The sequence below is a fragment of the Amblyraja radiata genome, chromosome 23 (assembly GCF_010909765.2).
Source record: "Amblyraja radiata isolate CabotCenter1 chromosome 23, sAmbRad1.1.pri, whole genome shotgun sequence".
Taxonomy (NCBI): domain Eukaryota; kingdom Metazoa; phylum Chordata; class Chondrichthyes; order Rajiformes; family Rajidae; genus Amblyraja; species Amblyraja radiata.
The window spans coordinates 20,374,704-20,401,738 of record NC_045978.1 but is presented as its reverse complement, the minus strand read 5'-3'; the positions used below and the strand labels follow the sequence as shown (position 1 = coordinate 20,401,738).

Genomic DNA, 27,035 nt, shown 5'->3' with positions numbered 1-27,035 from the left:
ACATGACTATTGCTAACAGCAGAACTACCCGCACTTTGGAAAAACATTAGAGCAAAACCCTTCCCCACCCACTTAGCCGATTGTTGCCGGAAGTTTAGCCGAAGGCTCCGGGCCAGTACCTGCTGTGGGCTGGGCGGGTGCCGAGTGTGACACACTCCCGGGGTGTATTTATACTGTGGAAGGACCCGCACCATTGGTCCGGACAGCACTGTACGCGGACCGACGGTCTGTGTTCCGATTGTGGCTGCACAACGATCAGATTGTTTCCAAACAAGGTAAAGAGAGAGGTTAAAAGTGTACAAGTTCACACGTCATAGGAGCAGAATTAAGCCTTTCAGCCCATCGTGTCTACTCTGCCATTCAATCATGGCTGATCTACAGTATCTTTCCCTCTCAACCCCATTCTACTGCCTTCCCCACCATAATTGGTTTATTATTGGCACTTGTACCAGTCTAACCAGCCAGCAAAGAGACTATACACAATTACAATCATGCCGTCCACATTGCACAGATCTAGGATAAAGGAAATATCATTTAGCACAGAGTAAAGTCCAACTAAAGATAGTTCGAAGGTCTCCAATGAGGTAGATAGGTCTGGACCATTCTCCAGTTGGTGAGAGGACAGTTAAGTTGCCTGATAACAGCTGTGCAGAAACTGTCCCCTAATCTGGAGATACGAGTTTCAGGGACAGTTTCTTCCCAGCTGTTATCAGGCATCTGAACCATCCTATCAACAACTAGAGAACAGTCCTGATCTACCTCATTGGAGACCCACGGACTAAATGTTATTCCCTTTATCATGTATCTGTACACTGTAGATGGCTTGATTGTAATTGATTGTATCCAGTGCTGATTAGCACGCAACAAAGGCACTTCACTGTACCTTGGTCCAACTAAACCCACCCGGGTGGTTGGGACAGAGTGGTGGGAGGCTGCAGGCTACTCACCGACTCTCTGGGCATTGGGGGGCAGCTGGGGAACCTGGGTGGAAGCCTGTCTCATTGTGCTGATGCTGGTGACCCCTCTCCGGGGAGCTCCTCCTCGGTTGGTGGGGACCACGCTGTGGTAGGGGGCTGTAACAACAACATTCACACATTACACAGAAAATAGGACAGCACAGGAATAGGCCCTGCTCTATCTGTGCCACGGTGCAGAGTTAAGCCTCTCAAATGATTTACAGTTGATTAAATAGTGCAGTACCCGAACTGATCCTTTGGCCTGCAATGTCCAATGCCAAGTTAAACTAATCTCCTCTGATCCATATCCCCCCCATTCCCCGCCCAACCATGTCTCTATCCAAAAGCCTCTTGAACACCACTATCATATTTTCCTCTACAACTACTCCAGCAGCACATTGCAGGCACCCACTAACTTCTGCATATTAAAAAACTTGCTCCTGTGCATCCCCTTTAAACGTTGCCTCCTTCACCGTTAAGCGACTGTGAGTGCCGTGTGTGAGTTTGCACGTTCTCCCTGTGACTGCGTGGGTTTCCTCCCACACTTGAATTAACCCACACGCTGGTTTGTGAGTTACTTCAATTCTAAATAATGTGTAAGGAGTGGTTATAAAAGTGAGGCAATATAGAACTAATGTGAATGGGTGATCAATGGTTATGTGGACAGGGTAGTCCCAACTCCAAAATAACTAGTCCCTCAATGAGAAACACAAGGGACTGCAAATGCCAGCATCTTAGGCAACTAATAAAGCCCTGGAGGATCTCAGCAAGTCGGACAGCATCTGTGGAGAACATGGACAGGTGACATTTTGGTTCAAGGCCTCAGTGAGGAAGGGGTGGACAAGGAACTGTAGATATTGGTTTACAAAAACGAGACAAAGTGCAGGAGTAACTCAGCGGGTCAGGCAGCATCTCTGGAGAACGTGGATAGGTGACGTTTCGGGTGGGGAAAGAGGACTGGACCCTGGGCCTTGCGACTGGGTCACAATTAGGATGCGTTTCGTCCAGGTCAGGAGTTTGACCCTGGTCACAGAGGTCAGGTGCGGGTTATCTCTGAATATGGGGCGTTTCAAGGTCACACGTCCTTTTCTGACTGGGGATGACTGGTGGTGCTCAGTCAAGAGAAGAGCTCACAGGCAACTGGCCACCAGATGTAGACCGCTGGTGCCGACCCATCCAGGGATTGCCCTTCACCCCGACCAAACCAATCCAAATAGACCACGCGTTACAGGGCGACACATTGGTGCAGCGGTAGAGTTGCGCCAAAGACCTGGGTTTGATCCTGACTACGGCTGCTGTCTGTTCCAAGTTTATACATGCTGCCATTGATGACGTGGGTTTCCTCCGGGTGCTCCCGCTTCCTCCCACACTCCAAAGATGTATAGGTTCGGAAATTAATTGGCCTCCGTAGTGTGTATGATAGTGCTTAGCGTATGGGTGATCACTGGTCAGTGCAGAACTCGGTGGGCTGAAGGGCCTGTTTCCACGTTGTATCTCTAAAGTCTAAGAGTCAATCAGGCCCATCCAAGCTCGGATCCCAAATAAACACCCAACCAGGACAATCCAAACCCTAACTCGATGCAAACCTTGAAGCCCAACACTGACCGACCAGGCCCAGTGTGTGGAGCTGTGGGATCAGGCACCGAGACACCTCCTCGCACCATGGGGGGGGGGCAGTCACAGATCAGAGTCAACACCTCTACAGTCAAATGCAAAACACAACCACGGAGGAAAACAAAGGGCATCTCAGGTTCAAACACAAAAGAGATAAACAAAGACACTGGAGGCCATTCTACCCATTGTGCCTACTCTGCTATCCTCCATAATGGCTGACCCACCGCCACCTTCCTGGTCCAATCCCACGTCCCTCGATTCCCTTCGCATAATTTTTTTTAAATAAAGTCTGAGGCGTACAGCACAGAAACAGTCCCTTTGACCAAAATCCATGCCGACCCATATGCCCATTTACACTATTCCCATTTCTTCCATAATCCCTGTATTTCTTTCGTATATCCAATATACCCAAGTGTTTTTAAACACTGACTGTACACACTTCTACCACTTCCTCTGGCAGCTCGTTCCATACACCCACCACCCTCAATGAAAAAGTTGCCCCTCAGGCTCCTATTAAATCATTCCAATCTCACCGTAAACCATTGTCCTCTGGTTCTCAATTCCCCCAATGTTTGTAAAAGGCTCTGCATTCACCATGTTGGCATATCCTTATTTATAAGACTATCCTCGGTGTTCTTCCTTCATACCTGCAGAAGTATGTAATTCGAAAAAGTACAGGAACTTATCAGCTCCGCTCTGAGGACTTGTTCTTACTAACTGTACCTAAAGTCCGTACTGAACTGGGGAAAAGGGCATTTAGTTATGCTGCTTCCTTCGCATGGAACCAGCTGCAGAATGAACTGAAACTTAAGGAGCTGGTTTCTATAAACAGATTTAAATCCCTTCTTAATGATGTTGAAGCGGGCTCTTCTGTCTGTACATGCTTTGTTTGATGATGTTCTGACTGACTCTATTTATATGTTCTCTGTTGTTTTTTTGTTTTTTTTAAATTATTGTCTGTAACTGTGGAACTGTGCTGCTGCCTGTCTTGGCCAGGACTCTCTTGTAAAAGAGATTTTTAATCTCAATGAGACTTCTCCTGGTTAAATAAAGGTTAAATAAAATAAAATAAAAATGTCTATTTTCTCTTTCCCAAAGCAGGATGACCAAGTCGGAACATAATACACCAAGTGCTGCTTCAGCAATATCAAATCCCAACGACTTTACTCAATCCCCTTGCTTATGCCATAAGCCTTCTTCACCATCCTGTCTATTGTGACACCACTCAGGGAATTATGTACATGTACTCCTAGATCCCCCTGCCCTACAACACTCCCACCAGCCCAGACATTCACGGTGAAGGTCCTGCGCTGGTTAGACTTCCTAAAATACAATATCGCGCATCTATCAGAATTAGACCAATTCCTCAGGCCACTTATCTGGCTGATTAAAGTCCTACCACAAATTTGATAACCTTTCTGAACTTTCTACAGTACCACCTATTTTACTGTACTCTGCAAACTTACTCATTATGCCTTGCATATTCTCATGCAAATCATTGATGTAGATGCCAAATCAATGGCCCCAGCACCGATCTGAAGCACATCACTAATCAAAGCATGCCCCCTTCTGCTTCCTACCATCAAACCAATTATGTATCCAATTAATCAACTGAGGGAACTGGGAACTCTTCCCAGCTGATCTCCATCCCTGAACCCGTGGGAAACCCCTCTACCTACATCAATCCTTGCATCCTCAGTAATCTTAGAGCACAGACATTTGCCAAGTCCCAGCATTGATCCCCATGCTACACCACTGGCTACGAACGTGCAGACAGAAGAAGAACTCTCCACAAACTCCGTCGTTAGTTTACAGATAGTGTGGAAACAGGCCCTTCGGCCCACGGAGTCCATGCCGACCAACAATCATCCCGTAAATTAGTTCTATCCCAGGGATAATTTACGGAGGTCAATTAACTTACAAACCTGCACGTCTTTGGGATATGGGAGGAAACCCGTGCACCCAGAGGAAACCCACACGGTCACAGGGAAAACATACAAACAGCACCTGTAGTCAGGATCAAACCCGGGTCTTCGTGCCGAGAGGCTGCGGCTCTACCGCTGTGCTGCCACTATAACCTCTTCAAAATAACTCCGATTTGAGAGACGGGATATTCCGTACATTCCCTCTAGTCAGCCCTTGCCTTTCCAAGTGATCATAGATTCTGACGAAGAGTTTTTCCCAACTGTTTCCCAACTACTGACCAGTCTTACCTGCCTGTGGTTTCTGGTTTTATCTCTACCACTCTTCAAGTAAAGGAACAACATTAGCTACTCTAAACACAAAGTGCTGGAGTAACTCAGCAGGTCAGCAACACAGACGTTTTTGTAAATCAGCATCTGTAGTTCCTGTATCACCTTCTGTTCAGATTCAATCTTTATTGTTATTGTGCAGTGTACAGTACAGAGGCAACAAAATGCAGTTAGCATCTCACCCAGAAGAGCGAACATAGAATAATGGAACAGTAAGTAAATTATTGCTAGTTTGCAAATTCTCGTGAGACACGGGGCGTCACGATGTGCCCGCGCCGCCGCCGCCATCTATTCTTCTTAACCTTACAACAAGGAGACTCTGAACTCTTCCTGTTCATAGAATTATACAGCACAGAAACGGGCCCTTCAGCCCAACTCAACTATGTGGACCAAGATGCCCCATCTAAGTTAGTTCCATTTGCCAGTGTTTGGCCCATATCCCTCATAACATTTCCGATCCATGAACCTGTCCAAGTGTCTTTTTCAATTATAAAACCATCCCACTTATCAGATATTTTGGTCATCCTTCCCTAGAAGCTGGAAAGAGCACAGAAAGGATTTACAAGGATGTTGCCAGGACTTGAGGGTCCGAGTTATATGGAGAGGTTGAACAAGCTCGGGGTTTATTCTTTGAAGCGCAGGAGCATGAGGGGTGGTCTTATAGAGATGTACAAGATTATGAGAGGCATAGATAGGGTAAAGGCAGAGCCCTTTTTACCCAGAGTAGAGGAATCAAGAACGAGAGGACATAGGTTTAAGGTGAGTGGGGTAACTTTTTTTAAACACAAAGGGTTATGTGTATGAAACAAGCTGCTAGAGGAAGAAGTTGAGGCAGGTATGATGACAAGACATTTGGTCAAGTACACAGATAAGAAAAGTTTAGAGGGATCTGGGCCAAAGGCAGGCAGATTAGGGTTAGTGTAGATGGGGCATGTTGATCAGCATGGACAAGTTTGGCCAAAGGTCTTGTTTCTATTCTGTATGACCCTGACTTTCTAAGAGAAAGTCGGTGTATATGGAATGCGTTGCCAGAGGAGATAGTTGAGGCAGGTACAACAAAAACACTCAAAAGTTGCTTGGACAGGGACATGGACAGGAAAGGTTTAGAGGGATATGGGCCAAATGCAAGTGAATAGAACTCGCTTTGATGAAATATATTAGATGGACGAGTTGGGCCTAAGGGCTCATTTCGTGTTGTTTGAAACTATGAATGTGTTGTTTCTTCTCTCTCTCCTGGATAGAGAATTCCAAACATTCACCATCCCCGGTGAAGTAATTTCTCATCATCTCCAACAACATATCCCTTTTCTTAAAGATCTCCCCTGCTTCTAGACATGCTTGCTGGGGGAAAACATCACTTCCCCCAACTGTGAATCGTAAACCCATTTTAAACCAGAAAATATTCTCCATTTCCAAGGTAGAATCAAGGGATTGCAGATGCTGATTTACACAAAATAACACAGTGTTGGAGTAACTCAGCAGGTCAGGCAGCATCCCTGGAGAACATGGATAGGTGACATTTCAAATTGGGATGTAAAGAAGGGTCCTGACCCGAAACATCACCTAGTCTCGTTTATTTATTGTCACATGTACTGAGGTACAGTGAAAAGCTCTGTTTTGTGCTCTACTGTCAGTGAAAAGACACTACACGTTTATAATCAAGCTGTCCACAGATCCAGGATAAAGGGAATAACATTTAGTGTACAATAAAGTCCAGTAAGGTCCAATTAAAGGTAGTTCAAAGGTCTTCAATTAGGTATATTGTAGGACATGACCACTCTCTAGTTGGTGAACAACCCCTCAGTCTCTCCACCTCTGCTGTACAAGATGCACTGAGCAAGGTGAATGAGCGCAAAGCTGCCGGCCCCGATGGCATCCCTGGCCGGGTTCTTAGGGCATGTGCTGGACAACTATCCCCAGTCTTCACCGACATTTTCAATCTCTCACTGGCCCAGGGTGTTGTCCCCACTTGCCTCAAGACATCAACCATCGTGCCAGTGCCCAAACAGTCAGCCACAGGGAGTCTCAATGATTTCCGCCCAGTGGCACTCACCCCCGTCATTGCTAAGTGCTTTGAGCGGCTGATCTTGGCCCACCTCAAAGCCAGCCTACCCCCCCACACTGGACCCCCATCAGTTTGCCTACCGGGCCAACAGGTCTACAGAGGATGCCATATCGGCGGCCCTACACTCTGCCCTGACCCACCTGGACAACAACAACTCCTACATCAGGTTGCTGTTCATTGATTTCAGCTCTGCCTTTAACACTGTCATCCCCGCCAGCTTGATCACCAAACTCAGCGGACTTGGCATCTCCACCTCCCTCTGCAACTGGACACTGGATTTCCTCACCAACAGACCACAGTCTGTCAGGGTCAACAACCTCACCTCCTCCACTATAACACTGAACACCGGCGTGCCACAGGGCTGTGTGCTCAGCCCTCTCCTCTACTCCCTCTTCACTCACGACTGCATCCCTAAGTACGGATCCAACGCCATCATTAAGGTTGCTGACGACACCACGGTGGTAGGACTGATCAGTGACAACGATGAGTCAGCCTACAGAGAGGAGGTCCAGCACCTGACAACCTGGTGTGCCAACAATAACCTCGTCCTCAACTCCAAGAAGACGAAGGAAATTATTGTCGACTTCAGGAAGGTCAGAGGAGGCAGTCATACCCCCATCCATATAAACGGGACTGAGGTGGAGCGCGTCTCCAGCTACAAATTCCTCGGGGTACATATCTCGGAGGATTTGTCCTGGTCCCTCAACACCTCCAAGCTGATCAAAAAGGCACAGCAGCGCCTTTACTTCCTGAGGAGGCTCAAGAAAGCCCACCTGTCCCCCCAGATCCTGACCAACTTCTACCGCTGTACCATCGAGAGCATCCTGACCACCTGCTTCACGGTATGGTACAGCAGCTGCACTGTTGCGGACAGGAAGGCACTGCAACGGGTGGTGAAAATCGCGCAGCACATCATCGGTGCCCCGCTCCCTGCCATGGATGCCCTCCACCGAAAACGGTGTCTGAGACAGGCTGGGAAGACCATTAAAGACCCCTCCCACCCCAACCATGGACTGTTTGCCCTCCTCCCATCAGGGAGGCGGTACAGGAGCATCAGGTCTCGTACCAGTAGGATGAGGAACAGCTTCTACAATTATACCATCACATTGCTGAACTCGGAGTCCCGCCGATAGATTTCTCCAGTCCCTCCGTCCCCATTGTTTAATTATTCTGTATTTTTGATTATTCTGTATCTTCTTTTTTTTTAAATTTCTATATTGCACTACTACTACGGACTGACGCAAAACTGCATTTCGTTGTACCCATACTTAGTATTTGTGCAATGACATTAAAGTTGAATTGAATTGAATTGAATAAGACAGTTCAGTTGCCCGATATCAGCTGGGAAGAAACTGTCCACGTTCTCTAGAGATGCTGCCCGACTCCTTGAGTTACTCCAGCACTGTGTGTTCCTTCTCCATTCCCTTTCTAGCTTGCAATGCAATCAGACTGGATTGTGGTGAAAGGCAGCCCTCTGGTGGTGCTTTTACAATCCACTCGAAAGATTTAAATGGTTCCAACTTTCCATGATTAGCTTCTGAAAGTGGTCCAGTTTTGAGATACATCATGGAAACAGCCCTTCAGCCCACCGGGTTCACATCAACCAATAATCACCCCATGCACTAGTTCCATCCTACATTCTAGGGACAATTTACAGAAGCCAATTATTAACCTATAAACCTGTGTAGGAAGGAACTGCAGGTGCTAATTTACACCAAAGATAGACACACAACGCTGGAGTAACTCAGCAGGTCAGGCAGCATCTCTGGAGAAAAAGAATAGGTGATATTTTCGGTGTGAAGGGTTCCGACCCAAAACATCACCTATTCTTTCTCTCCTGAGATGCTGTCTGACTCGCTGGGTCACACAAGCATTGTGTCAAACCGACAAGTCTTTGGAATGGAGGTGAAAACCGGAGCACCCAGAGAAAACCCATATTCACAGGGAAAACATGCATATTCCATATAGACAGCACCTGTAGTCAGTATCGAACTCAAGTCTTTGGCACTATAAGGCAGTAACTGCACCGCTGTGCTAAGGAACCGTCCCCCAGATGCAGTTCTAGAATGCGGGCCTGGATTTTAGTGGTGAGAATAATAGGGAATTGTATTCACTGTGGCAATTACAGGGGAAAACTCTAGTCCAGCATTAATCACAGATACTGACCTCCCCACCATCAAAGGGATCTACAGGAGGCAATGCTTCATAAAGGCAGCCAGCAATAAAGACCCGCACCATACTGGCTATGCTCACATCTCACTCATGCCATCGGGAAAAAGGTACAGGAGCCTGAAAACAATGACCTCCGGGTTCAGGAATAGCTTCTTCCCAATAACCATCAGCTGTTATCAGGCAACTGAACCATCCTATCATCAACTAGAGACTGGTCCTGATCTACCATCTACCTCATTGGAGACCCTTGGACCATCTTCAATTGAACTGTACCTTGCACTAAATGGTATTCCATTTATCCCGTATCGATACACCATGGACAGGCCGATCGTAAACATGTATATTCTTTCCACTGACTGGATAGCATGCAACAAAGAGCTTTTCATTGTACCTTGGTACACGTGACAATAAACTAAACTAAACATCAGGCATGTGAACACTGCACAATATTAACCTCAGCAACTGTGGCCCATGTCTTTGGTTGCACTATGGACCAGTTTTGCACTATCACGGGTACCTACAGTAGTACTACTACAGTTATTAAATTGTTGAAATATTGAGTATGTTTATCAGTGTGTTATTGCGTTTCAGGCCTTTTAAGCTGCAGCAAGAAAGAATCTCCTTGTTCTGATGACGGTACATATGACACACACACAAGGAAGTGCAGATGCTAGAATCTTGTGTAAAATACAAAGTATTGGAGTAACTCCGCTGATCAGGCAGCATCTTTGGAGGTTTGTGGACAGGCAACATTTCAGGTCGGGACCCTTCTCCAGTCTGAAGGAGAGTCCTGGTCTGAAACATCACCCATCCATGTCCTCCAGAGACGGTGCCTGACCCGCTGAGTTACTCAAGCACTTGGTATTCCTGACATAATCAGAGAGAAATCCTGCATCTTAAAGCCGAATTTCACCAAAGAACAGCAGTCACCAGAATGCCCAACATTTAACAGTTTATTCTTCATCATTCTGACCTAACCAGAAGTGCACATTCTAATCTTTAAATAGGTTTTACAGAACGATCATGAAAAACGTTAATGAAATCTGTGCTGTGTCCCGCTTGCTTGCTGGCCGAGGGTTCGTTAACAGGGTTGGCTGCTCAGCCTAGTTTGGCGAAGTGAAGGCAGCTGAATTCAGAGATCCTCGCGATCTTACAGCTGAAAATAACCAGTTGGAGAAGGGAATGTTTGTGCCCAGCATTTCGGAACACTTGGAATTTGTGCGTGTGTTTTAAAAAACAAAAGTATTGTATTTTGTGGAGAGTTACTCTCTCTCTCTCTCTACGGGTAAGTAGTCAGGCTGCATCGAACCGTTACTCACTAGGAGGGCGGATAGGGTGCGCAGTCCAACGCTGTGATGGGCGGATGGGAGTCACTGGAGAGGCAGCGTAATATGCAGTCCGGTTCTGAACCTGTGGACACAAAAATGGACGATGCAAAGTGGCTGGAGTAACTCAGCGGGTCAGGCAGAATCTGTGAAGAACATGGACAGGCAACATCTTGTGTCGGGAGCTTCATTGATTGGAGTGGGACGGGGAGAAGGAAGAAAGCTAGAAAACAGGTGGGGACAGGGCAAAGCCTGTCAAGTGAAAGGTGGATACAGGAGAGAGGAGTTGCAATGGGCAGATGGTTGGACAAAGGCTAGATATGAGAAGGGCTGTGAGATAAGGTGTGAAAAGTGAAGACTGAGGAAGTGATGTAGGTGGAAGGTGGATTGGGGCGGGAGAAATGAGTGCAACACAGGAAAGAGAGGGAGAGGAAAAAGAGGGGGGGAAAGGGGTAGGGTGGTATGTTTGTAGGTTAGTTACCTAAACGTTGCAAACTCAACGTTCATACCGATGGGCTGTAAGCTGCCCAAGCTGAATACAAGGTGCTGGTCCTCCAGTTTGTGTGTTGCCTCACTCGGGCAATGGAGGAGGACCAGGACAGAAAGGTCGATGTAGGAATGGGAAGGGAGTAAGGTTAATACTGACCAATGGGAACAGAGACACAACGCTCTCCCATTCACAAGACTTGCTCCGTACTTAAAGCAACTCATTCACCTTCCACTTCAAAAATAATCAGAATAGGAGACCAGAATCCTGCAACTTAACACAGGATTTTACTTAGGAATAGCCATCCCCCAAAATGCCCGAACCAATCATTGACTCCGTCTATATATCACACTGCCTCGGGAAAGCAGTCAACATAGTCAAGAGACTTGTGTAGGAAGGAACTGCAGAAACTGGTTTAAACCAAAGATAGACACATAATGCTGGAGTAACACAGCACGACAGGCAGCATCTCTGGAGAGAAGGAATGGGCGACGTTTCAGGCCGAGACCCTTCTTCAGACTGAAGGGGAGTCTCGACCCGAAAAGCCATCCATTCCTTCTCTCCAGAGATGCTGCCTGTCCCGCTGAGTTACTCCAGCATTTTGTGTCTATCATCAGAGACTTGTCCCACCCCAGTCATTCCTTCTCCCTGCTCCCATCCAACAGACAGGCTAAACAGCGAGAACCTTTATCCCTGGGCTGGCAGTGTCAAAGACTAGAGGGAATAGCTTTAAGGTGAGAGGGACAAAGTTAAAGGAGATGTGCGGGGCACATTTTTCCAATCTGCACACACCTACACATACAGGATGGTGGTGGAGGCAGATACGTTAGTGGCATTTAAACGGATAGGCACACGCAAATGGAGGGATATGGATCACATGCAGGCAGCAGAGGCTAGTTTACCTCGGCATCATGTGGGACAAATGGTCTGTTCCAGTGCTGTATTATTTTTACTGTTTTATGAAGAAGTGGGGAATGTTATATTTGGGCCAAATTGGTTATACTGTAACACTACTATTTTGTTGGGATACGAGAATACCATTGAAAAAATCACTTCGGAAATCAACAAGCGGAAAAAAGCTGTCTTGAGGAAAAAAGAGTTTTGGGGGAAATCTTTGTCCATGTGATCTGCCCAACTCCCAACTTATTTCTGCCCCCCCCCCCCCATCCCCCCCTTCCATTTACCTGGGGTAGAGTGGGCATGAAGTATCCAGAAGGGGGCAGGTGTTGGAAGGATCCGACCAGCGGGCTAGGCAGCGCCCTGACGTTGGCCAGGCGCTGTATGTACTGGTTGGTGAGGTGGACCTTGCGTTCCTCCTTGCGTTGGGCCAGGGCCACGTATAGGGGCTTGGTGCTGACGATGCGCCCGTTCATCTCCGTCACAGCCTTGGTGGCCTCCTCTGGCGAGGAGAAGCAGACAAAACCAAAGCCTTTGCTGCGAGTTCCGTCCGTCATCACCTAGCAAGGCAACGCAGGTTAGAGTCTAACCCAGGGCCGGACAGAGCCCACCTCTCCACCCCCACGGAGCAGGAACACACAAACCAGCCTTGCCCTCCTCCAGTGCTGGAGTAACTCCCCCATGAAGGGGGATTCACGGCTGGTACCTTTGCGTTGGTGATAGTTTCCATACGGAGATAACTCCTTAGTCACGCAACTCGGTGCTGGCTCAGGCAGCATCTCCGGAGAACATGGATAGTTGATGTTACAGGTAGAGACTCATCTTTAGTGTCTTCTTTAATAATCTTCAGATTGCTGCCGCACAGCACCAGAGTCCCAGGTTCAATCCTGACTATGGGTGCAGTCTGTTTGGGGTATGTACGTTTACCCTGTAACCGTGTGGGTTTTCTCCGGGTGCTCTGGTTTCCTCCCACATTTCAAAAGACATGCTGGTTTCTACATTAATTGACCTTGGGTTTTTTTTTGTTTTTTTTTTTTTAAATTGTAAATTGTCCCTAGTATGTAGGATAGAACTAGTGTATAGGGTGATCGCTGGTCTGTGTGGACTAGGTGGGCCGCAGGGCCTATTTCCACCCTGTCCCAACCCGAAACCTCACCTAACCAAGTTGTCCAGAGATGATGCCTGACCTGCCGAGTTACTCCAGCACTGTGTTTTCTATGTAATAGTCCACGAGTTCCTGGCCATAACCAGTCGCCTCAAGTTGTCAAACTTGTTTCGCAACATGTAGCCAGTTCCCAGTACCTTCTAGAAGAGTGTTTAAGAAGGAACTGCAGATGCTGGATAGATGCTGCTGGACCCGCTGAGTTGTTCAAGCATTTTTTTGTGTACCTTCTAGAAGAGGGTGGGGGAGGGGGGGTAGAATTCATGGCTGGTACCTTTGCACTGGTTATAGTTCCATACGGGGAGAACTCCTTCCTCAGACATTCATCATCGATCCCATCGTCTAGATTTTTCACGTAGAGGTTCACTCCCTTAGGACCAAGGACCAGAAGATGCGTCAGTGCCCCAGGAACAGGGCAACATGTGCCCCAGTGCTGCCTCGTTCCCCAATCCACCCAAGTTTCTCCCTTTGCCAAAGCCATGATCATGTTGAAAGGCAGGGCAGGCTAGAGGGGCCGAGTGGCCTGTTCCCATTCCCTCCTACTCACCTGATACCGACTGTTCCGCTCCTGTTTTATCACATCAAACTTGCGGCGTAACTCACTCTGACGCTCCGCCTTCTTCTGGGCCCGGCCGACGTACACCGCCCGGCTGTTGATTTCCTTGCCATTCATCTTGGCCACGGCCTGGAGATGTCAAAGAGCCGCGAGTCAGGACGAGAGGGAGAGGACTTGCACTGCAGAACACGGTCATCGTGGAATCCCATCAGCTTCGACCATCCACTCCAACTCAGTGAAATACCAAACCTTGGCCCAGGGTTTCAGGGGCCGGCTCGGACCTCCGTTCCAGTGGGCTGCAGTGCAGACATGGTCAAAGCCATGAAAATGAAGAGTTTCCTAAAAGTTTAGGAGTGCTCTCGGGAGAGGTTGGACAGGCTAGGACTTGATTCCTTGGACAGGAGGAGGCAGAGGGTGTTCTAATAGAGGTGCATAAAATCGCGAGGGGAACAGATAGGGTGAATGCACAGAGTCTTTTAGAGTAAGGGAATCAAGAATCAGAGGACAGGCTTATGGTGAAAGGAGCAAGGTTTAATAGGAACACAAGAGGCAACGTTTTCACAGAGGGTATTTGGAACGAGCCATCAGGGGAGTTAGAAACAAGGAGGTACAGATGCTGGTTTACACGGGCAAACTCTGTCCACCAGAGTTCTCACCTTGAGGGCATCTTCATGCTTCTCGAAGTTGACGAAGCCAAAGCCCCTGCAACGTCCGTGTTGGTCCGTCATCACCCGGACGCTCAGCGTCTTTCCTTCAACCAGGGAGATGTACTCGTGTCAGTCACACAATGTTAGTAGCCACGGGAGCTGGTGGGGTGGGAGACAGGCAGATCCAACCCCTCCCTCCCTCCACAATATCCCACCCCCACGGTCACCACCCCACCTCTGTCAGCCACGGACTCTTCAGACCCCAGCCCCAGGCAAAATCCCTCCCATCCTTCTTCCCAGCCACTGAGATACAAGGAGGACGTCTTCAACAGGTGTACGGTGAAAAGCATATCGACTGGTTTCTTCACGGCCTTAAGTAGCTCAAACCCAGGAGGTTACAAAAAGCGGTGAACACTACCTGGTCTATTTTGGGTACTGACCTCCCCACCATCATACGGATCTACAGAAGGCACAGACTCAGAAAGGCAGCCAACATCATCATAAAGGACCCACACCACCCTGGCCATGCTCTCCTTTCACTCCTACCATCAGGAAAGTGGCACAGGAGTCAGAAAACCATGACCTCCATGTTCAGGAACAGCTTCTTTCCAACAAACATCAGGTAATTAAACACTACAAATGCTAACTAAACCATTCCTTCTCTTCAGATATGCAGCCTGTCCCGCTGAGTTACAGGCGAGGGGGGGGGGGGGGGGGGGGGGGGGGGGGGGGGGAAAGAAAGATTTAATAGGAATCCAAGGGGTAACTTTAAAAAAACAAAACAAAGGGTGGTGGGTGTATTGAACGAGCTGCTGGAGGAGGTAGTTGAGGCAGGTACTATCAGAACATTTAAGAGATATTTAGGAAGGTACATGGATAGGATAGGTTTATAGAGATATGGGCAATATACAGGCAGGGCTAGTGTAGATGGGGCATGTTGGTCGTAGTAGGTAAGTTGGGATGAAGGGACTGTTCCACACTGTACGACTATAACATCATTGATCCTCTGTGTCAAGGTGGTTAAATGGAGGTCTAGGTCGAAGGTCAGGAGGAGGACGATAGAGCACAACCATCCAAACTGACCAAAGACATTGAAGATCTCCCGTAGTCTGCCGCTGCTCATGTCCTCGCCAAAGTTCTTGATGTAGATGTTGGTGTACTCCAAAGCCTTGCTACCAAACTCCGCTTCCCGCTCCTTGTGGGATTTGAAGTGTCCGACAAACCTTTTTACAAACACAACATCCAAATTAGTCATTCACAAATGAGGGAAACCATAAATAACTCAATTACAGACAATTGTTAACATTCCGAAGGATAGGAAAACCGGAGGACATGTAGTTACAACTTCAGATCTTGTTTCATTGGCATCCTTAGTTTAGTGTCACGTGCCCAAGGAACAGTGAAGAGCTTTTTGTTACGTGCTATCCAATAAGTTTGAAAGACCATACATGATTACAATCAGCCATCTACAGTGTACAGATACAGGATAAAGGGAATAAAGTTCAGTGCAAGATAAATTCCAGTAAGTCTAATTAAAGATAGTCCGAGGGTCTCCAATGAGGTAGATGGTAGTTCAGGACCTCTCGCTAGTTGGTGAAAGGATGGTTCAGTTACCTGCTAACAGCTGGGAAGAAACTACCCGAATGTGGAGGTGTGTGTTTTCATACTTCTGTACCTCTTGCCTGATGGGAAAGGGGAGAATAGGGGTGATACTGTTCCTTGATGATGCTGGTGGCCTTGCCAGGGCAGCGTGAAATGTAGATGGAGTCAATGGAAGGGAGGTTGGCTTGCGTGATGGTCTGGGCTATGTCCACAACTCTCAGCAATTTCTTGCCTTCACGGTATCTCCACCCAATGGCATCTCAAAGGTACGAATCGGAAGTGGATCAGCCATCTGACTAATTGGGAATCCCAATGACTCACTAAGATGGACTTCCCCTGAAACTTACCGGGTTCTGCTCTTTGCACGCTCTTGAAACTTACCAGGTTGAGTGGAAAATGTATTCTATTGGATAATAGCCTGGTGATAATTACACTTGCCACACAGCCACAGTGTAACAAGTAAAAAAGGAACACAAATTCTGGAGATTTGAAATAAACAGTCATAAAAAAGTCATAGACTAGACGGCATAGTTTAAAGGCCAGAGGGGGAAGTTTAAGGCAGAGATTTACAGGTTCTTGATTAGCAAGGGTCAAGAGTTATGGGGAGAAGGCAGGAAAATATGGTTGAGAGGGAAAGATAGACCAGCCATGATTGAATGGAGTAGACGATGGGCTGAATGGCCTAACTCTGCTCCGATGACTTACCAAGTTTAAAGGAGATGTGCAAGGCAAGTTAATTTTGAACACAGAGGGTGGCGAGTGCTGCCAGGGGTGGTGGTGGCGGTGGAGGCAGATGCAATAGTGGTGTTTACTAGGCTTTTAGAAAGGCACTTTGATATGCAGGGAATGGAGGGATGTCGATCACATGCAGGCAGCGCAAATGAGTTTAGAATGGACAAGATGGGCCAAAGGGGCTGTTTCTTTGTTCCATCGACAACATTTACCAGCGACACGTCAGCTCACTGCAAATGTGAAAATGGGGCAGGCAGGTTAGTTATTATTCTTATAAAAACCCTGCATCGGAATAGGGAACGTCAGCTGCAAACACTTGCACATCCAGTCCTCCTAGAGATCTCACCAAAAGGATCAAAAACCAACCTCATTTAGTTTGCAAAACACAAGCACACTGGATGCAAATTCAGGAGCAACTGCATTTGTTAGCAACTTGTTTCAGTTTGCTCAACCTGCAGAGTACCGGAGGGAGTACACTCCACTAAAGTCACCTCGACACAGAGGACAGGCCTGACCAACACCCATGGCTGGAGGTGCATGCAGGATGTCTCGATGGATCTGTGCGAGGAGATTGATCTTCCCAAGCCTTCCCCAGCCAGACCACCAGAGACATCTCCACACCGCTACCTTCAAGTTGAAACAAAGAACTGCAGAAGCTGGTTTATACCAAAGATAGACACTGGAGTAACTCGACGGGTCAGGCAGCATCTCTGGAAAAAAATAGGATGGGTGATGCTTCAGACTGAAAATTACTTTCAAACAAGGTGGCACAGAGGCACAGCGGGTAGAGCCGTTGCCTCACAGCACCAGAGACCAGGGTTGGATGTTGACGTAGGGTGCTGTCTGGGTGGAGTTTGCAGGTTCTCCCTGCAACCATGCGGGTTTCCTCCAGGTGCTTCAGTTTCCTCCCACATCCCAAAGATGCGTGGGTTTGGGAGTTAATTGGCCCTCTGTAAATTGCTCCCAGTGTGTAGGGAGTGGATTAGAAATGGGATAACATGGAATCAGTGAGACTCGGTGGGCCGTTTCCAAGCTGTATCTTTCAATTCCATTGACAGTTGCCGAGAATTTTGGAACCACTCAGGCCAGGCAGCATCCGTGGAGAGGGAAGCAGGAGTCGGCATTTCAGGTCAATGGCTTTTTGTCGGAATTGGAGAAGCTTTATTTGTTAGTTTTGGTGATACATGAAGTGCTGGAGTAACTCAGCAGGCCAGGCAGCATTCTCTGGAGAACATGGATGCATTCTCTCCACTGATGCTGCCAGACCCACTAAGTTACTCCAGCACTTTATCCTTTTCTGGTCTTCAGCCGGGTCCAATTATATATTGGATAATTTTATGCACCCAGTATATTTAGGAAAAAAAAATTGCAGAGTTATCTTTTATAAGGAAATCACATCAGAGCACAACCTCAGAGGATCTAGGAACAAATGATATTCTGGAGACAGCCTGTGATGGCCCCCACATTCTCTCCCCTCCCCACTACAGAACAAGGCTTACACTTTCCGGTCATTGAGCAACATCCCGTTCATGGTATTAATCGCTCGGCTGGCAGCTTCTTGCGTCTCAAAGTGAACAAAGCCGTATCCTTTTGATCCACTCTCATCACCGACTACCTGCAAGAGAGGGAGCAGAACTTCCAGATGAACTGATCGAAAGGTGGACCATTCACCCTCTCACTTACCAGAGAACAACTAAACATTTCTGACAATCCCCTTCCGTAATTCTATCCTTCTAATTCCAGACGGGAACGTTCAAAGGTTTCCCCATTCCCTTCTCCAACTCCCCACATCTTGGACTAACTAATTAGACTTTATCGAGCATTAAAGGTTATTCCCATTATCCTATCATTTACACTGTGGACGGCTCGATTGCAATCATGATTAGTCTTTCCGCTGACCGGATAGTACACAACAAAAAAGCTTTTCACTGTACCTCGGTACACGTGACAATGAACTAAACCAAACCCTTGCACTCTTGGTTTCTGGCCTTCATTAGACTGGGAGCATGTATAGAAGTTACTATGTTATGGTAAAGTTGTACAAGACCTTGGCGAGGACACATTTGAAGCAATATGGTCAGTTTTCATTATAGCTGCTGCAGGAGGGATGTCATCGGGCTGGAAAGAGTGCAGAGAAGATTTAGGAGGCGGTTGCCAGGACCCGAAGCACTTTGTTACAGGGTAGGATTGTATTCCTTGGAGCGCAGGAGGCCAAGGGGTGATCTTGCAGAGCATACAAGATCACGAGGGGGATAGGGCGAATGCACATTTTTCTCAGGGAGGGGGAATCAAGAACTAAAGGGCAGAGGTGAGGGGGAAAAGATTTAATAGGAATCTAAGGGGCAACTTTTTCCATGCAGTGGGTGATAGGTATATGAAGTGAGACAAAGCAGTCGAGGCAGATACATTTAAGCAAGTCCAATGAATGGCCCAGACCCCACACATCAGCTGTCCATTCCATCTACAGATGGTGCCTGACCTGCTGTGTTCCTCCAGTACTTTGTGTTTAGGACAGGTAAATGGAGAGGAAAGGTTAGACGAACCTGGATCAAATGTGGGGAAACGCAACTAGCTTAGATGGGCACTTGGCCAGCATGGATAAATTGGGTCGAAGGGCCCGTTTCCATGCGGAACGACTCGAAATAAGAGCACTTTAGTTTATTATTGTCACATGGTCAGAGATACAGTGAAAAGCTTATGAAGCAAAAAAAGTGTTGGTGGAACCCAAGGGATCAGCCAGCATCAGTGGAAGGAAATGACAGGCATCATTAGGGTCAGTGTGGAAACAGGTCCTTCAGCCCAACTTACCCATGCTAACCAACATGCCTCATCTCTACCAGTCCCATCTGCCTGCATTTGGCCCATATGCCACATACCTATCCAATTGTTTTTTTTTTAAACATTGTGCTAGCACCTGCATCAACTACCTCCCCTGGCAGCTCGTTCCAAACACCCACCACCTTCTGGTAAAAAGTCAGACTGATGCTGGTCCTATACAGACCTATTTTATGAGCATAGAACAAGTTGCAATAAAAATGACCAGCAGATGCTGGTTTGTATCAAAGAGAGCCACAAAGTGCTGGAGTAACTCAGCAGGTGAGGCAGCATCTTAGGACAAAGTAGACAGGTGACTTTTGCAAGTCAGGATTCTTCTTCAGACAGATTGTAGGGAGGAGGAGCTGGAAGCAAGAAAGGACCAGGACAATCAGGGACAAATATTGTCAGTGTTGAGGACAAATCGTGTCTTCAGACTGATGCTGGTCCTATACACATCCAGGTGAACCTTTGGTCCAGTGGAAACTCTGGTGGTACACATCTCTCCATAGGCTCGAGTGGTACATATACCCCTCGCAGGGTCCTACCTTGCAGGACAGGATGTTTCCAAAGGCGGAGAAGGTGTCATACAAGGCCTTGTTGTCAATGGACTCATCCAGGTTTTTGATGAAGATGTTGCCCACGCCAGACTTGCGCAGGGAGGGGTCACGCTGGGACCACATGATGCGGACAGGCCGGCCTTTGATCACCTCGAAATTCATGGTGTCCAGGGCACGTTCGGCTGGGGACGGAGAGAGGAGAGTTACTGTCCCTGCAGAGTTACATAGTTTGGTTTAGAGATACAGCGCGGAAACAGGCACTACGGCGCACCCATTCCTCACTGACCAGCGATCAAAGTCTATCCTACACACCTGGGACAAATTTACCAAAGCCAATTAACCTACAAACCTGCACGTACTTAGAATGTGGGAGGAAACCGGAGCACACAGAGGAAACCCACGCGGTTACAAACTCCATACAGACAGCACCCACAGTTAGGATCAAACCCAGTTCTCTGGCACCACGAGGCAGCACTGTGCCTACAGAGTAACAGTTATTCTGAAAATGCATCACTTCACTAACGCAATCCATCAGTCCATCACAGCGTTTTATAGCAGAGGCCTACTGTAGATTTGGAAAATCACACAGCGCCAAAATAGGCCGCTCAGTCCAACTCAACCATGCTGCCCATCTATGCCAAACCCATATCCCACTAAACCTTTCCTATCCATGTATCTGTCCAAATGGATTTTAAAGATTGTGTTTGTACCTAACTTTAGGATTGTTTGGGAGTTTTTTTCTTTGGCATGTAGGCGGCCGAGATTCTAAAACTAGAGGCCACAGGCTTAAGATGAGAGGGGAGAGATTTCAGAGGGACCTCAGGGCAACTTTTTCAGAATGAACTGCCAGAGGAACCTATGGAATCAGATAAATTAGCTTACAAAAGATATTTGGACAGATATGTGGATAGGAAGGGTCTAGAGGGAATTGGGCTAAATCAGACTAGCCCAGTATGCCAACTTGGTCAGCATGGATGAGGTGGGCTGACTGACTTGTTTCTATGCTGTTCAGCTCTGTGAAACTCTCACTAACTACATTTAATTACTTGAAATTAAGTTTCTATTTGGGATTCAAACTCATGGCTCTGGATCAGTAGCCAAACCCTCCAGCTGCTAGCCCAGCAGCTTGCCTCCACGCCCGTGCTCACTCACCATCTGCAGGCTGCTGGAAGTTGATGTAAGCGTAGCCCAGGGATCGCCGGGTGACCATATCACGGCACACACGGATAGACATGATGGGCCCGGCGGGAGAGAACTTCTCATACAACATGGCTTCCGTGACATCCTGGTGCAGGTCTCCGACATAGAGAGAGGCCATGGGGTAGCTGGGTGCAGTCGCATTCATCTTGGTGCTGGCAGCGTTCTGTGGGGAGTTTCAACAGAACAAGTGATTGGTGCAGGAAAGGAGGTGTCCCTCTAATCACAGTTACCACACCACTGGAGAGCAGAACTGGGAAACTATTTCCCCACCTTCCAATCTCCATCAACATCTCATGGGTCACCTCTGACCAAACCTTCTCATGGGACCAATCAATGGGCACAAGAACAGGCTAACATCTGGATGTCCTGTAGTCACACAGGCCCTTTGGCCCAACCTGCTCATGCTGACCAACATGTCCCAACTACACTAGTCCCACCTGTCTGCATTTGGCCCATATCCCTCTAAACTATCCTATCCATGTACCTGCCCAAATATTTATTAAATGTAGCGATAGTACCTGCCTCAACCACCTCCTTTGGCACCTTATCCCACCACCCTCTGTGTAAAAAAAGCCTTTAGGTTCCTATTAAATCCCCACCCTCCCCACCACCACCTTAAGACTTGAGAGGATTAGTGAGGGGCAATGGTCTGATTATATTTAATTTTGTTAATTTACAGAAGGTAGCCATATCTCAGAGGTTTATTCCCATCTCTATAGGCCCTAATCTTACTGGTTTTCTGTGCCATTTTAGGGGGCTCTTAAAAATCAGTCATTTGCCGAGTCTGGATGCACATACAGGATACTTCCCTCCCCACGACACCCTGTACACTGGCTCTGGGACACCCTCCTTTGGAGGAAGCACCAGGAGGTAGAATACAAACCTGGAAAAGTTTGGGGAGATGGTGGGACAAGGGAACTTGCGTCTGGTCGCCCCTCCTCCTTCTCCTCCTCCTCCTCTCCTAACGCCCCCACCCTTACTCCTCCAACCCTTAGCATCCACAACAGAGATAAACTATCACAAATAGTTAAGAGGTAACGCTTCCTCCTCTCGCCCGGTTTTTGTCAGGGACACAGAACCAAGGCTTCCGACACACAGGGTCCCAATAAAAGATAGAACCAAGGCCCAACGCAACACCAAATATAACGTGAATTTGGTGACCATTCACCATTGTTCAAGACTTCAAGTGACCCACACACAAGCCCATCCGCCGCCTTCCCACGGAGAATTCACCACCTTCCCCGGGGCCCGCGTTACAACCGGGACAAGGGGGCGCAGAGCAACGCTGCTCTCCTTTCCCAGCCTTCACCCCACCCGGGTCAGATTGACCGGGCCAGCCCGGCTCCTGTTGACTCCCCCGAGGAATCTCCGGGGTAGGGAACGGCTCCAGTCTACGATTATGGGGCCCTCGGAAAAGCAGTATCTCATGACTTGTCCCATTCCTTACCTCCGCGAGCGATCTTTTCCTCCACTCTCTCTTTTTTTGGGTGAGATGATATTTTAATGTAGCGGACACGAACCCCCCTATAACTGTTTATAAAGTCCACAGAACTGCGCGTAATAGCGCAGGCATCAACTCAATGGTTGGGGAGAGAAGAGATAGGGTGAGATGTGATGGGAGGGGTAGGATAGGATATCTGTAACTCCCCTCCAATTACATCCAAAACCTTCTGCACGGATCCCCGCACCTTGATTGGAAGGAATTATAATTTTATTTGGGGATAAGTCTGTCCATTTACAGTAACCAGGATTGTATTTACAAACAGTGGATAGATATATATTTTTGGTGACGTGCCCAAATGGCGAGACTGTTCCATAAAGCTGGTGATGATCCGGCTTGGCCTGTTCGACCACACACACTATCACAATCAAGCTTGTAGAAATCCCAAAGTCACCGACAACACCTGTTTCATACAATCAGACGTTCTGTCTGAGTCCATATCACGATTTCAATACATTCCTCTTCCCGGCAATTGCTTAAAGATAAGCTAATTAACGCACAACATGAGCGGCTGGCTCGGTGATAGGACTTGTAGAGTTGTTCATTAACCCTCGTTTCTACCATGGGAACAGTGGGCTGGGATCCGCCCCGCCCGGACCAGCCAGGACCCGACCCAACCCAACCCAACGCACTCCTACCCCACCCTCCGGCCCCGCCCCGCCCTTCAGTGAGCTCCAAGCCTATCTCTATCCCAACAATTCATGGAGGAACTGCAGATGCTGCAATCTCCAGCTAAGCACAAAGTGTTGGAGAAACTCGGGGTTCAGGCAGCATCTGGGTATTCCCTCCAGAGATGCTACCTGACCTGCTAAATTCCTCCAGCGCTCAAGATTTGAGCATATGCAGTCTTGTGCCTTATAAAGAGGGGTTGGACAGGCTAGATGCAGGAAGATTGCTCCCGATGTTGGGGAAGTCCAGGACAAGGGGTCACAGCTTAAGGATAAGGGGGAAATCTTTTAAAACCGAGATGAGAAGAACTTTTTTCACACAGAGAGTGGTGAATCTCTGGAACTCCCTGCCACAGAGGGTAGTCGAGGCCAGTTCATTGGCTATATTTAAGAGGGAGTTAGATGTGGCCCTTGTGGCTAAGGGGATCAGAGGGTATGGAGAGAAGGCAGGTACGGGATACTGAGTTGGATGATCAGCCATGATCATATTGAATGGCGGTGCAGGCTCGAAGGGCCGAATGGCCTACTCCTGCACCTAATTTCTATGTTTCTATGTTTCTATAATTGGTGATGACATCCCTTCTCAATCCTTGATATATTATAGAATACAATCACAGCATATTTGATCTTTCCTTATCCAAACCTCACATCCCTGGAAACAGTCTAGTCCAAAGATAGACACAAAATGCTGGAGTAACTCAGTGGTTCAGGCAGTATCTCTGCAGAAAAGGATTGGGTGACATTTCAGGTCGCACCCTTCTGAAGAACCCTATTCCTTTTCTCCAGAGATGCTGCCTGGCCTGTTAAGTTACTCCAGCATTTTGTGTCCACGTGTCTGCATTTCCTTTCTACACAACAGTCTAGTCCACTCCCTCCATGGCAAGTAGATTTCCCTCCAAGGCAAGTAAATCTTTTCTTGGGTAAGAAGACTAGAGTTATACACAGTCTGCACAGTATGGTGTCATCTCCCCAAGGCCAGATGCAGTTGCAGTGCTGTACTTAGTGACACAAGAGTCTGAAGATGTTGAAATCTTGCACAAAGAACAAAGTGCTGGAGGAACTCTTTGGGACAAAAAATTTGCATTTTCTTTTAGCACTACAGATATTTCTGACATTAGGCTGGGGAATACTCCTCTGTCACTTAATGGTTGGGGATCATGACAGAAGCGTCCTCTTGGAGATCCCCGGACACGATGGCACCATGCACTCTGTGATGACGGAAGCCAACAGCGAGCTATGCATCGTCTGACACACTAGCGAACAAATTTAATGGTTCTGTTAGAATTTCATAATGTAATGGCCATTACATCCTCCTCTATGATAAATTCCTTGTATTTTCTCGTTTAGTTTAGTTTACTTTATTGTCACGTGTACAGAGGTACAGTGAAAAGCTTTTGTTATCTGCTAACCAGCCAGCGGAAAGGCTTTACATGATTACAATTGAGCCATCCAGTATACAGATGGAGGGATAAAGGGAATAACGTTTAGTGCAAGATAACTTCCAGTAGAGTCCAATAAAGATAGTCCCAGCTTCTCCAAAGAGGTAGATAGTAGCTCAGGATTGCTCTCTAGTTGGTGATAGGATGGTTCAGTTGCCTGATAACAGCTGGGAAGAAACTGTCCCTGAATCTGGAGGTGTGCGTTTTCACACTTCTGTACCTCCTGCCTGATGGGGGAGGGGAGGGGAGCAGTGACCGGGTGAGACTTGTCCTTGATTATGCTGGTGGCTTTGCCAAGGCAGCATGGTGTAAATGGTTCTCTGCTTATGGGTCATATATCTATTTTTTTCAGACCAGAGGGGATTAATTCATCATTATTCATCCTTAATTTGCACATTACCTGTTCTCTAATTTCTTTTCATATTTGAGTTGAACATCCTCGTCTAAAATGATTCCTTCCTCCGGTGTTGCATCCTCCTCTCCGTTCATTATGTGACATCCTTTTGTCTCCTTTTTACCTGTAGCCACTATCTCCACCCATCTGCCAGTGAAACTCCTCCACACCTGTATCCATCTATCACTTGTATCATTTGAGTCTTACTATGATGCATGCTGCCCTTGGGATAAGTGGCTACGGAGAGGAGAGGGTCCTTGTCACGGTTTATCCTGAGCAGCTCCTTAACAGAGGACTCTCAGACTTACGGGCTGTACCCCATGTACACATTCGGAGATGGACATCAAGTGTTGCTGGAAGACTATCAACCTGGTGTAAGACGCTCTTTGGTCTGCCCAAAACTTGTTGGTCTCCCAGCAGAGCGCGAAGTTCTTCACGGAATGATGTCAACTGGCCCACTCCGGACAGCAAGGGTACATGCCGAGGGATTCATTGAAGCTCGTTGAATGTCAAGGCTCTGTGGGGGAGGACCACAATCTAGGGTCCTTCCACTGCTGGACATTGAGGGGCAGAGTCTAGTGAGGACTCAAACTAGGGTAGGGATGTCGCTCCACGAGTGGCAAGGGTGTTTGTGTAAAGATAGGTGTGAATACAACTGATTATCACACAATTGTATGTCTGGATATCGACAGTGAAGGCAGCTTTAAAAAAATTTTTTTTTTAAATTCTGAATGAAGGTTTCTGTCGGATAGAGCTCATGTCAGATAGTAGCAGCGAGAAGAGGGCATGCCTGGGCCCTGGATGGTGGGGGATCTTTGATGATGATAATGATAATGATGCTGCCTGCTTAAGGCAGCGTCTCAAGTAGTTGCTTGCAACAGTGGTGAAAGCTCAGTCCACCACTCCCTGCAACCTTTTATGTTCCCGCATGGGAAATGCCGTACCAGGCCGTGATGCAACCAGTTAAGTTACTTTTTGTACTGCACCTGTATTTGTTTAGAGTGTTTAGTAAGTTGCTGAATTTCTTCAAACTTCTAAGAAACTAGAGGCACTGGCATGCTTTCTTCACGATTACATCGATGAGCTAAGCCAAGGATAGATCATCTGAGATGTTAACGCCCAGGAATCTGTTCTGTGAATGAAGGAATAAACACATCCAGCCACCTCTACAGTGAGACTCGATATTCCTTGCTACCCCAGATGTTGGTCCATGAACAGTATTTCCAGTTGGAGAACATGTGGACAGTGGTATCTGGAATGTACTGTGGAGAATGGTGGAAGCGGGGTTGCTGATGGCATTTTGAGTGTCTAAAGCGGCTGGGACAAAAACAACTATGGTCTAAGTGCAGGAAGATAACTAACACGATGGACGCCTAATTTCTAATAGCAAGGAAGTAACGATTTGGAAAGTAGGGTGGCACGGTGGCGCAGTGGTAGAGTTGCTGCCTTATAGCGCCTGAGACCCGGGTTTGCCCCTAACTATAGGTGCTGTCTGTACGGAGTTTTATATTCTCCCTGTGACCACTAGGGTTTTCTCCAAGTTGCTCCGGTGTCCTCCCACATTCCAAAGACGTGCGGGTTTGTAAATTGTTCCTAGTGTTTAAGATAGAACTAGTGTTGCCATGTGACTGCTGCTGAAGGGCCTGTTTCCAGGCTGTATATCTAAACTAGGAATCTTATTTCCAAAGGATTATACTCCCTACGGCAACATGGATTCCCAGACTAAGCCAGATACCTTTACATAATCAGTAGATGCAGTCCTTTTGATCCAACTAGTTTGTACTAATTAACAGGTAAATCTCTTCTCAGTCCATTCAGCTTATCTAAGATTTAGCACATCTGCTCCCTTTTATTTCACACATTGCCTTTGGAGTCTTTTTGAAAGCGTTTGCCTAAACTGGTTCCACATTCTAACCACCTCAGAAGGGAAGAAAGTTCACATTTTCTAAACCATTGAAGTTCTTTTGGGCCCTTTAGTTTTGGATTATCCAA

The 27,035-nt window shown here is 47.4% G+C and overlaps 1 protein-coding gene across 2 annotated transcripts in view; it reads right to left on the bottom strand.

The window, feature by feature from the left end:
• Positions 1 to 21,186, bottom strand: part of LOC116986298 (embryonic polyadenylate-binding protein B-like) — a 30,748-nt gene extending 9,562 nt beyond the window's left edge. For both annotated transcript variants that reach the window (XM_033041688.1, XM_033041689.1), the window contains exons 1-11: positions 20,994 to 21,186; positions 19,830 to 20,023; positions 17,967 to 18,082; positions 15,217 to 15,356; positions 14,143 to 14,237; positions 13,478 to 13,615; positions 13,205 to 13,300; positions 12,056 to 12,328; positions 10,379 to 10,469; positions 948 to 1,073; positions 154 to 244 (exon numbers count right to left, since the gene is read on the bottom strand). In XM_033041688.1, coding sequence (XP_032897579.1) covers positions 154 to 244; positions 948 to 1,073; positions 10,379 to 10,469; positions 12,056 to 12,328; positions 13,205 to 13,300; positions 13,478 to 13,615; positions 14,143 to 14,237; positions 15,217 to 15,356; positions 17,967 to 18,082; positions 19,830 to 20,023; positions 20,994 to 21,186 — 1,553 coding nt within the window. The remainder of the gene's footprint in view (positions 1 to 153; positions 245 to 947; positions 1,074 to 10,378; positions 10,470 to 12,055; positions 12,329 to 13,204; positions 13,301 to 13,477; positions 13,616 to 14,142; positions 14,238 to 15,216; positions 15,357 to 17,966; positions 18,083 to 19,829; positions 20,024 to 20,993) is intronic.
• Between the last annotated feature and the right edge of the window lie 5,849 nt (positions 21,187 to 27,035).